Source organism: Mercenaria mercenaria, unplaced genomic scaffold (assembly GCF_021730395.1).
Source record: "Mercenaria mercenaria strain notata unplaced genomic scaffold, MADL_Memer_1 contig_4979, whole genome shotgun sequence".
Lineage (NCBI taxonomy): Eukaryota > Metazoa > Mollusca > Bivalvia > Venerida > Veneridae > Mercenaria > Mercenaria mercenaria.
In genome coordinates, this window is record NW_026463252.1 from 18,187 (window position 1) to 30,464 (window position 12,278).

At 35.9% G+C, this 12,278-nt stretch overlaps 1 protein-coding gene across 1 annotated transcript in view; it reads right to left on the reverse strand.

Moving 5' to 3' along the window:
• The window catches only part of LOC123547659 (uncharacterized), a 47,892-nt gene that overhangs the window by 13,381 nt on the left and 22,233 nt on the right, over nt 1-12,278 (reverse strand). Inside the window, exons 6-7 of the mRNA XM_053535653.1 lie at nt 9,660-9,687; nt 8,445-8,629 (exon numbers count right to left, since the gene is read on the reverse strand). Of these exons, the coding sequence (XP_053391628.1) occupies nt 8,445-8,629; nt 9,660-9,687 (213 nt within the window). The remainder of the gene's footprint in view (nt 1-8,444; nt 8,630-9,659; nt 9,688-12,278) is intronic.

Here is a 12,278-nt window from a genome sequence, read left to right on the forward strand (position 1 = left end):
TTTCCTATTGTTAATTATTCTTTAAAATATCTAGGACAATTAAAATGTAGAGTAAAACCTGATTCAGGCTAAATACCTTTTACTGTTGATATATGTTTTTGTGTTGTATTGTATGTCCATATCATTCTGTGATATGTAGTTTGTACAGCGCTTTTGAATGTTTATTTTATAGATGAAAAGAGCGCTATAAAAATCTGGTAAATAATAATAATAATAATAATTCTGTCAAAAATACAATAAGAGTTATAAGGATTGTAACCACACATGCAGATGATGATGATAAAGAAATATTTTTAATTTCAAGTCATTATCTTTTAAAGTACCAAAGATATGTCTATAAACAAAGCTTTCAAAAAACTAACATAATGTTTATGTTTAGTTACAGTAAGATACACGAGTTACACTGCTTGCCTGAACAGTTTTGGAAAATAATCATGCAAAGAAAATGTTAAATTATTATGAAATACCGTATAGCGGGTTACTTCTGCGGTCAAAATATTCTGCGTTTTGGCCCAAAAAATTGTGAAACACATTTCTGCGTGTTTAATTTCTGCGTTTTCACATAAAAGGAAGAGAAATTTCTGCGTTTTTGATGCCAAAGAGGAGGTAATTCCTCGCATGATCGGGCGTTGTGAGAATGGCAGCGTATGAAAACAATAAAGTAAATTACCGCTAACTGTTGTAAAACAACTTTACATTTAATGAATACATTGTAGGATATAATAACATGAAAATTAAAAAAATATAAGTCCAACAAAAATTGCACAAACAACAACTGCAAACTACAGTATATCGGCATAACGGTTGCTCTTATATAAAGGTTATTAAAGTACAGTTCTTACTTACAAGGGATTAATAAGAACAACACAAGTGAAAATCACTCAGTTTATTTTTTAATTCAGTCAAAATGCTTGATAGAATTGCCTCCTCCTTTTTACAAACTGAGGTCATGATGGTAAACAAGTATGCAAAATATCAAAGCAATATCTCAATGGACTTTGAAAATATTTGGAGTGGTACGCAAACTTAACATTTATTCTAAGTCGAAAAGGGGCCATAATTCAGTCAAAATGCTTGATAGAGTTGCCTCCTCCTTTTTACAGACTGGGGTCATGATGGTAAACAAGTATGCAAAATATCAAAGCAATATCTCAATGGACTTTAAAAATATTTGGACTGATACGCAAACTTTAACATTTATTCTAAGTAGAAAAGGGGCCATAATTCAGCCAAAATGCTTGATAGAGTTGCCTCCTCCTTTTAACAGACGGGGGTCATGATGGTAAACAAGTATACAAAATATCAAAGCAATATCTCAATGGACTTTGAAAATATTTGGGGTGGTACGCAAACTTTAACATTTATTCCAAGTTGAAAAGGGGCCATAATTCAGTCAAAATGCTTGATAGAGTTGCCGCCTCCTTTTTACAAACTGAGGTCATGATGGTAAACAAGTATGCAAAATCTCTAAGCAATATCTCAATGGACTTTGAAAATATTTGAAGTGGTACGCAAACTTTAACATTTATTCTAAGTTGAAAAGGGGCCATAATTCAGTCAAAATGCTTGATAGAGTTGCCTCCTCCTTTTTACAGACTGGGGTCATGATGGTAAATAAGTATGCAAAATATCAAAGCAATATCTCAATGGACTTTAAAAATATTTAGGGTGGTACGCAAACTTTAACATTTATTCTAAGTAGAAAAGGGGCCATAATTCAGCCAAAATGCTTGATAGAGTTGCCTCCTCCTTTTAACAGACGGGGGTCATGATGGTAAACAAGTATACAAAATATCAAAGCAATATCTCAATGGACTTTGAAAATATTTGGGGTGGTACGCAAACTTTAACATTTATTCAAAGTTGAAAAGGGGCCATAATTCAGTCAAAATGCTTGATAGAGTTGCCGCCTCCTTTTTACAAACTGAGGTCATGATGGTAAACAAGTATGCAAAATCTCTAAGCAATATCTCAATGGACTTTGAAAATATTTAGGGTGGTACGCAAACTTTAACATTTATTCCAAGTTGAAAAGGGGCCATAATTCAGTGAAAATGCTTGATAGAGTTGCCTCCTCCTTTTTACAGACTGGGGTCATGATGGTAAACAAGTAAACAGAATATCAAAGCAATATCTCAATGGACTTTGAAAATATTTGGGATGGTACGCAAACTTTAACATTTGTGTGCCGCTCACGCTCACGCCGACGCCGGGGCGAGTAGGATAGCTCCCCTATTCTTCGAATAGTCAAGCTAAAAATAGTAACTTTTGACCTTTTTTTTGATCATTAAGCTAGGGACCTGGGTTAGCTCATTGCACCTCATCAGATTATAAAGAACAAATATGTTAAGTAATATTGTAATCCTTCAATGAATAGCAGAGTTCTTAACAAGACGGGAAACAGACACTGTGAATGCCATGATAAGATTTGACTTCCAAGTGTGACCTAGACCTTTAAGCTAGGGGTATGAATGTTATGCACTACACATTATCTTATTATGGGGAATTTTTGCTTCAAGCAATATTAAAATCCCTTGATAGATATTTGAGTCAAAGATCAGACAAGAAAAGCCTGATTGACTGTTCCCCTCAGTGTGAACTTGACCTTTGAGCAAGGGTCCAAATTTTGCATAAGACAGGTCCACTTATTATGGGGAACATGTGTGCCAAGTAATATTAAAATCCCTCGATGGATGACAGGGTTATGGACCTGACACAGACTTGTGGATGGACAGACCGAAAGGAAAAGTGATATTCTATAGTCCCCGAAACTAGTTTTCAACATGTGCCCTCTATGTGCCGCAATTATGATAAGCCACATTTTGTTGGGTTTCATGTAACAGCAACACAATTATTGGTCATATGGCATCTTTCCAGCTTTGATGGTGAAGGAAGACCCCAGGAGTCCCTCTGTGAATTATTTCATCACAGACGGGCACCTAGGTAAAACCACCGACCTTCCAGAAGCCAGTTGGATGGTTTCCACATGACATTTCATGGACAGGCATGATGAAGTCAGGTTTTCCTGAGTGTAACCTTGGAGTAGCTATGGAAATTTTTGCTTTTCCTCCAAAAAAAGAAACAATTGTCAGTAAATGCATTGAAAGTTTTTTCCCTTTCCTCTTAACATTTTAAGATAACTCACAGTTTTCATAATATAAAAAAGGAAAGAGAAGACACTTGAAAGTATATTACAATGACATGTGCTGCAGTTTCAAAGCTAAATTGGGACAATGTATGATCAGCTGTGCTTCGGAAATGAAAACTCAATGGGTCTAAAATGAAATCACATCCTTCTACATATCACATCAGTGCTACCCCACCCACCGTATTATACATTTATACTCTATTGTAAAGTGATAGTGTATAGAAATTAGTGTGTCATGCAATAAAAATGATTTACCGGTCACGCTAAGTTACCATAAAATGAAAACGGTCATTCAGTGTTAAATGTGATTGTTACCTTGTTTTAATTTTAATGTTTTTCCGAAAAAATACTTGAAATGATAAAATTGCTGAGTCATTGTTTTCTTAGCACCATGTTTACCTAACTAGTCAAAAAAGCCAATGCACATGTCTTTGGTACCATATATGGTACTATTTATCTGAACTGTCAAAACATGTTCCTGGCTTTCATTATATTCTATTCACACCTATATAAGATTAACATGAAAGCCAGAAACATGTTTTGACAGTTCATATAAATAGTACAATAAACGGTATGTACTTTGTCATGTTTCCTCATTATTTGACGGATTTTAATAAAATACAAAGTGTCAAAGTAATTTACTCAACACATAGTCCTGCCAAATATCCTCTTGATTTTTATGAGTACTCAGCCACAAACCAAATGTGTAGGTTATGTGAATGTGTTTTTTAAGACATACAAAACGGCCATTGTGCAAAACAGTCGGCCAAGGTCGAGGTAATTTAAACTTTTTGTTTTAAAGTTGGCTAACGGTCTAAATTACAGGAGGGTTATGATGACCCTGGACGCTCGCCTGAGTAATTGGGCCTACAGCCTCTAGAGTGTTAACAGGTTTTTCCTTTGATTAACCATGTGACCTAGTTTTTGACCCTACATGACTCAGATTCAAACATGGTGAAAAGATCATCAAGATAAACATTCTGACCAAGTTTCATGAAGACAGGATCATAAATGTGGCTCCTAGAGTGTTAACAAGCTTTTCATGTGATAGGAACATGTGACCTAGTTTTTGACCCCACATGACCCAGTTTTGAACTTGACCAATGGATCATCAAGATAAACATTCTGATCAACTTTCATGAAGATAGGGTCATAAATGTAGCCTCTAGTGTAAGCTTTTCCTTTGATTTCAGCGAGTGACATAGTTTTTGAATTCACATCACTCAAATTCAAACTTGGCCTTGGAATCATCAAGATAAACATTCTAACCAAGTTTCATGAAGATCGGGTCAGAATTGTGGCCTCTATGGTATTAACAAGCTTTTCCCTTGAATTGAGAGGGTGACCTAGTTTTTGACCCCACACGACCCAGTTTCAAATTTTGCCTTGGAATCATCAAGTTAAATATTCTGACCAAGTTTCATGAAGATAGGATCATAAATGTGGCTTCTAGTGTTAACAAGTGTTCCTCTGATTTGTGTGGTTTTTGACTCCACATGACCCAGATTCTAACTTGACCTAGTCATCAGACAAACATTCTGACCAATTCTCATGAGTTTTAAACTTAAACTGTGGACTCTAGAGTGTTAACAAGATTTTCTTTGACCTGGCCTTCTGACCTAGTTTTTGACCCCACATGACCCAGTTTCAAACATGAACTAGAGATCATCAAGACGAACATTCTGACTGAGTTTCATAAAGACTGGGTCACAACTGTGGCCTCTAGAATGTTAACAAGGCTAATGTTGGCGGACGACCTAGGACGGCGGTGCTGGACGATAACCAGTCTCAATAGCTCACCTTGAGCACTTTATGTTCAGGTGAGCTAACAAGAGGGCCAAGATGGCCCTAGGTCGCTCACCTGAGAAACACACCATAACAGTGTAAACATGTTTGACCTAGTGATTTCATGGAAACAAATATTCTGGCCAATTTGAATTATTTGTTGGATTTAACATCGCACCGACACATGATAGGTCATATGGCGACTTTAATTTGAATTAAGATTGGACCAAAAATGTGGTCTCTTGAGTTTAAACAAGTATTTTCTTAGATATGATCTAGTGACCTAGATGACCCATATTCGAACTTGACCTAGATTTTATCAAGGCATTCATCCTGACCAAATTTCATGAAGATCAATTGAAAAATACAGTCTCTATTGCAAACACAAGGTTTTTCTTTGATTTGACCTATGACCTACATTTTTACCCCAGATGACCCATACTCAAACTCGAACTAGATTTCATCAAGGCAATCATTCTGACATAATTTTATGAAGATCAATTGAAAAATACAGCCTCTATCGCATAAACAAGGTTTTTCTTTGATTTGACCTAGTGACCTAGTTTTTTATCCCAGATGGCCCATATTCAAACTTGACCTAGATTTTATCAAGGCAATCATTCCGACCAAATTTCATGAAGATCAATTGAAAAATACAGCCTCTACCTCATACACAAGGATTTTCCTTGATTTGACCTAGTGACCTAGTTTTTGACCCCAGTTGACCCATTTTCAAAATCGGCCTAGATTTCATCAAGGTAATCATTCTGACCAATATTCATGAAGATCAATTGAAAAATACAGCCTCTATCGCATACACAAGGTTTTTCTTTGATTTGACCTAGTGACCTAGTTTTTGATCCCAGATGACCCATTTTCGAACTCTGCCTAGATTTCATCAAGGTTATCATTCTGACCAATATTCATGAAGATCAATTGAAAAATACAGCCTCTATTACATACACAAGGTTTTTGCTTGATTTGATCTAGTGACCTAGTTTTTGACCCCAGATGACCCATACTCCAACTCGAACTAGATTTCATCAAAGTAATCATTCTGACCAATATTCATGAAGATCAATTGAAAAATACAGCCTCTATCGCATACACAAGGTTTTTCCTTGATTTGACCTAGTGACCTAGTTTTTGACCCCAGATGACCCATTTTCGAACTCAGCCTAGATTTCATCAAGGTAATCATTCTGACCAATATTCATAAGATCAACTGAAAAATACAGCCTCTATCGCATACACAAGGTTTTTGCTTGAATTGACCTAGTGACCTAGTTTTTGATCCCAGATGACCCATTTTTAAACTCGGCCTAGATTTCATCAAGGTAATCATTCTGACCAATATTCATGAAGATTAATTGAAAAATACAGCCTCTATCGCATACACAAGGTTTTTCCTTGATTTGACCTAGTGACCTAGTTTTTGACCCCAGATGACCCATTTTCAAACTCGGCCTAGATTTCATCAAGGTAATCATTCTGACCAAATCTCATGAAGATCAGTTGAAAAATACAGCCTCTATCGCATACACAAGCTAAATGTTGATGACACCGGACATCGAGCAATCAGAAAAACTCACCTGAGCATTGCTCAGGTGAGCTAAAAAGAAGTGGGTCCCAGTCAAAAGCATTTGGGTCCAGTCAGAAGTTTTTAAGAAATTGTAAAATTAAGCTGGCTGCAAACATTTAAGGATTTGCTGCGAGAGTACTGTAGTGTCACATGCTAATTACAGACCAAATACCAAGGTGACAATCAGAATATGACATTTATTGACTACCCGAGGGTGCGATCAACAAGTTCATGCTTGGAAGGTTGTTCTGTATTGAGACTTCACACCAAATTTTATACTTTTTCTTTATTTACTTTTACCAGATCAATATTTTTTATTATTTAATGAATCGGTCTGAAAAGCTAACAAGAGTGCCAGAATGTCACAATATACGCCCATCATAGCAAATGGAATTTTAATTTTGTGGTTGTTTATAATTATTGTAATTCTTTTGTTTTTCTTAATCCACATAAAAACTCCTTACCAGGTAGAGATACCTTAAAATACACCTAAAATTTGAAAGTAACATCTATGTTGTTCCACAGAAAAGTGGTCTTGGTTTTTCCCTACGGTCAATTATAAAAAAAGTTACAATATAAGTTATTTATATTTACCAGGCAGACATTGGTAAAAATATACCTCAAAATTGGATGTAACATGCATGTTGTACTACAGAAAAGTGGTCTCAATTTTTCCCTACGACTAGTAATGAAACTAATGAAAAAGTTACAATATAAGCTATTTATAGTAACAACAAAGGGAAGTAATTCTAAAGAAGGGACCTGCGCATGACACTTTGTCTCATGATGGTGTACAATTGTGCCAAGTTTCATCAAAATCCCTCCATGCATGAAGAAGAAATACTTCAGACAAAGTCATTCTTGCATCTGACATTTGGCCTTTAAGTGTGACCTTGATCTTACACCTAGGGACCTGGTTCTTGCGCATGACACTCTGTCGCATGGTGGTGAACATTTGTGCCAAGTTTCATCAAAATCCCTCCATGTATGAAGAAGATATGCTCCGGACAGTCATTCTTGTATCTGACCTTTGGCCTCTAAGTGTGGAGCTCTGGACAAAGTCATTCTTGTATCTGACCTTTGGCCTCTAAGTGTGACCTTGACCTTAGACCTAGGGACCTGGTTCTTGTGCAGGACACTCCTTCTCGTGGTGGTGAATATTTGTGCCAAGGTAAATTAAAATCCCTCCATGCAAGAAGACATGCTCCTGACAAAGTTTTCATTCTTGTATCCTTTGACCTCTAAGTGTGACCTTGACCTTAGACCTAGGGATCTGGTTCTTGTGTATAACACTCCGTCTCATAATGGTGAACAATTGTGCCAAGTTTCATCAAAGTCCCACAATGCAAGAAGAAGATATGCTCTGGAAGTCATTCTTGAATTTGACTTTTGACCTCAAAGTGAGACCTTGACCTTAGACCCAGGGACCTGGTTCTTGCGCAGGACACTCCGGCTCATGATGGTGAACAACTGTGCCAAGTTTCATCAAAATCCCTCCATGCATGAAGAAGATATGCTCCGGACAAAGTCTGTGGATGCCGTCCGCCCGCCCACCAGCCCACCAAGGGCGTTCCCATAATACATCCCGTTTTTCAAACAGGCCTATAAAAACTGGTCCAAAACCAACAAACAGGCAAATTTCTGAAGCCCTGATGATCAGAACAGCTTGCCTGTAAGCGTTAAGCTCAGGCAGTTAAACCAGAATACAAATTTTAACCAGATACAATACAATACTTGTGTTGAAAAATTAAGTGCATAAGAGAACTGTGACACAAACAAAATCATTTTATGCATGAAATAAATATCTGGTTTCACCAATCACAGCAAACTACATTAGATCTACCTGTGAAAATTTAAGATTTAACCTTTTAATCTTCTTTTCAACTGTATCCAATAGAATACAGAGCACATAATTTTAGCTTTAAATACCTGCTTCACTGTTGCAAATCAGCAATGCATCTTTTTCTTTAGGATGATATATCAGTAATGGTGGTACAACTGGAAATCCTGGTTCGATCATATCTCTCCAGAGGCTTTCACTGCTACAACCTTTCGGAACATTTTTGACTAAAACATAACATTCCTTATTTTTGTCCTCTGTAGGTTCCATATATCTGAATAACATAAATTAAACTCATGCTGCAGCTTATTTATATATGTACATACCTGACGAAATGAACTTTAAAACAATTACAGGGTGATAATTCTGCAATAACTGAAGTGACATTTCTGCCCAAAAGTGACCTGTATTACTTCATACTGTCATAAAAAACATCAGTAGAGGTTACTTTAACAGCATATTTTTACTGAATCAAGGGGAAAAACAGTTACTGCTTTTACTGGGTCAAGGGGAAAAACAGTTACTGCTTTTACTGGGTCAAGGGAGGATATAACAATATGTGAACAAAGGTTGTGTGCAAAGTAATAACTAGGTAAAGTTTGGCTAGAGTAGCTAAAATATTTTTTAAATTACAAGCATTTTCAATTTTGGAAAGAAGGATGAACAATGCCCAATCTTTAATCTTCCCACCTTCCAGTGGGAGGATTAAGCACACTGATCATAAATATGAATATGAGTTGCACAGTGTATTAATTTAACAAAACTATTGTTATAATTATATGGGAAAGATTATTAATAAATAAAATTATTTTACACACTGTTTTTATCCAACAGGATACTGAATGTTTAAAGACTCTAATGTTCACTCTTTTTTACTTCATTAGTGCTTCTAAAGCTATGAGCTAAAAACTTAAAAGTTAATGCAAGTAACTCAAAACTTGATTTGTGAATATCTTTTAACCTTTAACCTGCTAAATTCTAAAATGGACAGGTCCATTATTCAGTTTGGGCTATACCTATTATCGTTTGAAGGGGTGTTTACTGAAGCTTTACTGACTGAACTGCAAACAGTGCAGAGCAAGATTAACCAGCACTGGATGTACAGGCTGATCTTAGTCTGCACTGGCCACAAAGGCAGAATTACTTGCCGCCAGCAAGCATTAGTGCCATGTTTTCACAAGCTTTTAGAAAGAAAATTCATTCACATAAACATTAAGTTGGGAGAGATCACAAGTAAGTCACTAAAATTAAGTTCAGGTGAGATGAAATATGACAATTTATGTATCAAAAGGACCAAAACTTACCTATTCTGGCTATCTCGAGACTGATAATCTGAAAGTTGAAAGGTAATTTCTGTTATCTTTTTGTGTTTTGTGTTCCTTTATCTTATTTTGTTTGAAATCATTTGACTGTGAAAATATTTTTGTGAAATAAAGCATAACAAAAGATACAAAAAAGATCAATTGACCACTATGATGACCTGTTGCTGAAAATGTAACATAATGGACGTTTTATTTCCTTTAATATTCTAAGCAAAGAAAAACTAAACAAGAGGGTCATGATTACCCTGAATCACTCACCTGAGTAATACGTGCAACATGATTCAAATGACAAAATGATCCTAAAATATAAAGAAAGTATGTCAGTATAGGTCACATTCATGGTCACTGAAAGTCAGTTTTAAGATCTGTGTGCTAACTGTACATGTCATCCGAATTACAAGGTTGTATCTTAGAAAAACATGAAAGCAGGTCAGTAGGTTAAGGTCACAGTCAGGTGACCCCTAATCACTTGGGGTCATCAGGTAATTATAATTAACAGTCTAGGAACTATAATCTAATAATTTTTAAGTACCTTTTCCTATATAATTCATACAACAAGTGATCCCCTGGGATCAGTGATCCCTCTTTTCATCCAAGGGGTATAATTTTAACAATCTTGTAAGAGATCCACTAGGCAATGCTACATGCCAAATATCAAAGGCCTAGACCTTGAATTTTAGGACAAGAATATTTTTCAATTTAAAATAAAAACTTGAAATCCCACAGGGCAGGGCCACTTTTCACTGCTGGGTAATAAATTTAACAATTTTGGTAGAGGACCACAAGGCAATGCAACATACCAAAATCAAAAGCCTAGACCTTGCAGTTTCAGGAAAGATTCTTAAAAAATAATTCCAACTATCCTATCAGGGATACCTGACAGTGACATCATATTGTGTTTATATTCCAATGTTTGGAATCCGGTCTGTGGAACTTTTTCCTGCACAGTATTTTCTTTCTCAACTATTATCTTGATTTTATGCGTACAGAATAAATTTTGTAGAAAACGTTTGTCATTTCACATATACAAGAGATCACAGAGTGATGTTAAGAGATCACAGAGTGATCTTGGCACCCATTATTGAGCCATTTTTGAATGTTCCAAATTTCAAGGCTAGCTCAAGGTCAAAATCAAGGTCAAATTTCATTTCGGTACACAACACTGTGCATGTGGTCCATGCATGTGGTCCAAATAGGAAAGTTTTGTATTAATTGACATATTGATGTACTTTTTGAGCTGAAGTGATCCAGTTTTTAACTTGAACTAGATATCATCAAGATAAAAATTCTGAACAATTTTCATGAAGATCCATTGAAAAATATGACCTCTAGAGAGGTCACAAGGTTTTTCTATCATTTGTCCTAATGACCTAGTTTTTGAAGGCACGTTACCCAGTTTTGAACTTGACCTAGATATCATCAAGGTCAACATTCTCACCAAATTTCATTAAGATCTCATGAAAAATATGGCCTCTAGAGAGGTCACAAAGATTTTCTTTTTTTATACCTACTGACCTAGTTTTTGACACACTTGAGACAGTTTCAAATATTACCTACATATCGTCAAGATGAACATTCTGACCAATTTTCATGAGAATCCATTGAAAAATATGGCCTCTAGCGAGGTCAAAAGGTTTTTTCTATTTTTAGACCTACTGACCTAGTTTTTGACCGTAGTTGACCCAGTTTCGAATTTGACCTAGATATCATCAAGAGGAATATTCAGACCGACTTTCAAACAGATCCCATGAAAAATATGGCCTCTAAAAAAAGTTTAGGAGAAGTTCACAAAGTTTTTTTAATATCTGACCTACTGACCTACTTTTTGACGGCACATGACCCAGTTTAGAAATTGAACTAGATAACATCAAGGTAAACATTCTGACTAATCTTCATGAAGATCCATTAACAAGAGCTGTCGGAAAATATTACCCAAAAAGGTTAAATATCAAAAGAGTTTTAAGTTCAAAAGGGGGCATAATCTGACCAAAATGCATATCAGTTATGGGACTTGCTGCTATCAACTAGTTTTATAACGCCGAAGGCACATGTGAAGTTTCAATTCAATATCTGCATTAGTTTTTGAGATAGAAACTCGCATGTAAAACTTTAACCAGAATTTTCAAAGTCCAAAAGGGGGCATAATTTGCCCAAAATACATGCCAGAGTTATGGGACTTGACCCAGTGAGGTTGGTAATTGATCTAGAAAAAGAAAAAATAAGTTTCAAATCTGTATGCCTTTTAGAAATAGCTGTATGTATTTGCACGCAAAACTTAACCAGAATTTTCTAAGTCCAAAAGGGGGCATAATTTGGCCAAAACTAGAGCTATCACTAAAGGTGATGAATGTACCCCCTGCATGCACTGACACAGTACATTGCAATTTGACGCACACAAGATTGCATAATTATGTGGACTGTATGTATATAGACTGTATGTATACAGTATAGTAACAAAAAACAAAGTCCCATAACTATGCAGAATATTTATCTAAAAGAATGTAACATGCACCATGCACAACTAGGGTTGGTACTGATCACTTGTGTGAAGTTTCATTAAATTGTGTGTAAGGGTTTGGTAGATTAGGCACGCACAAGATT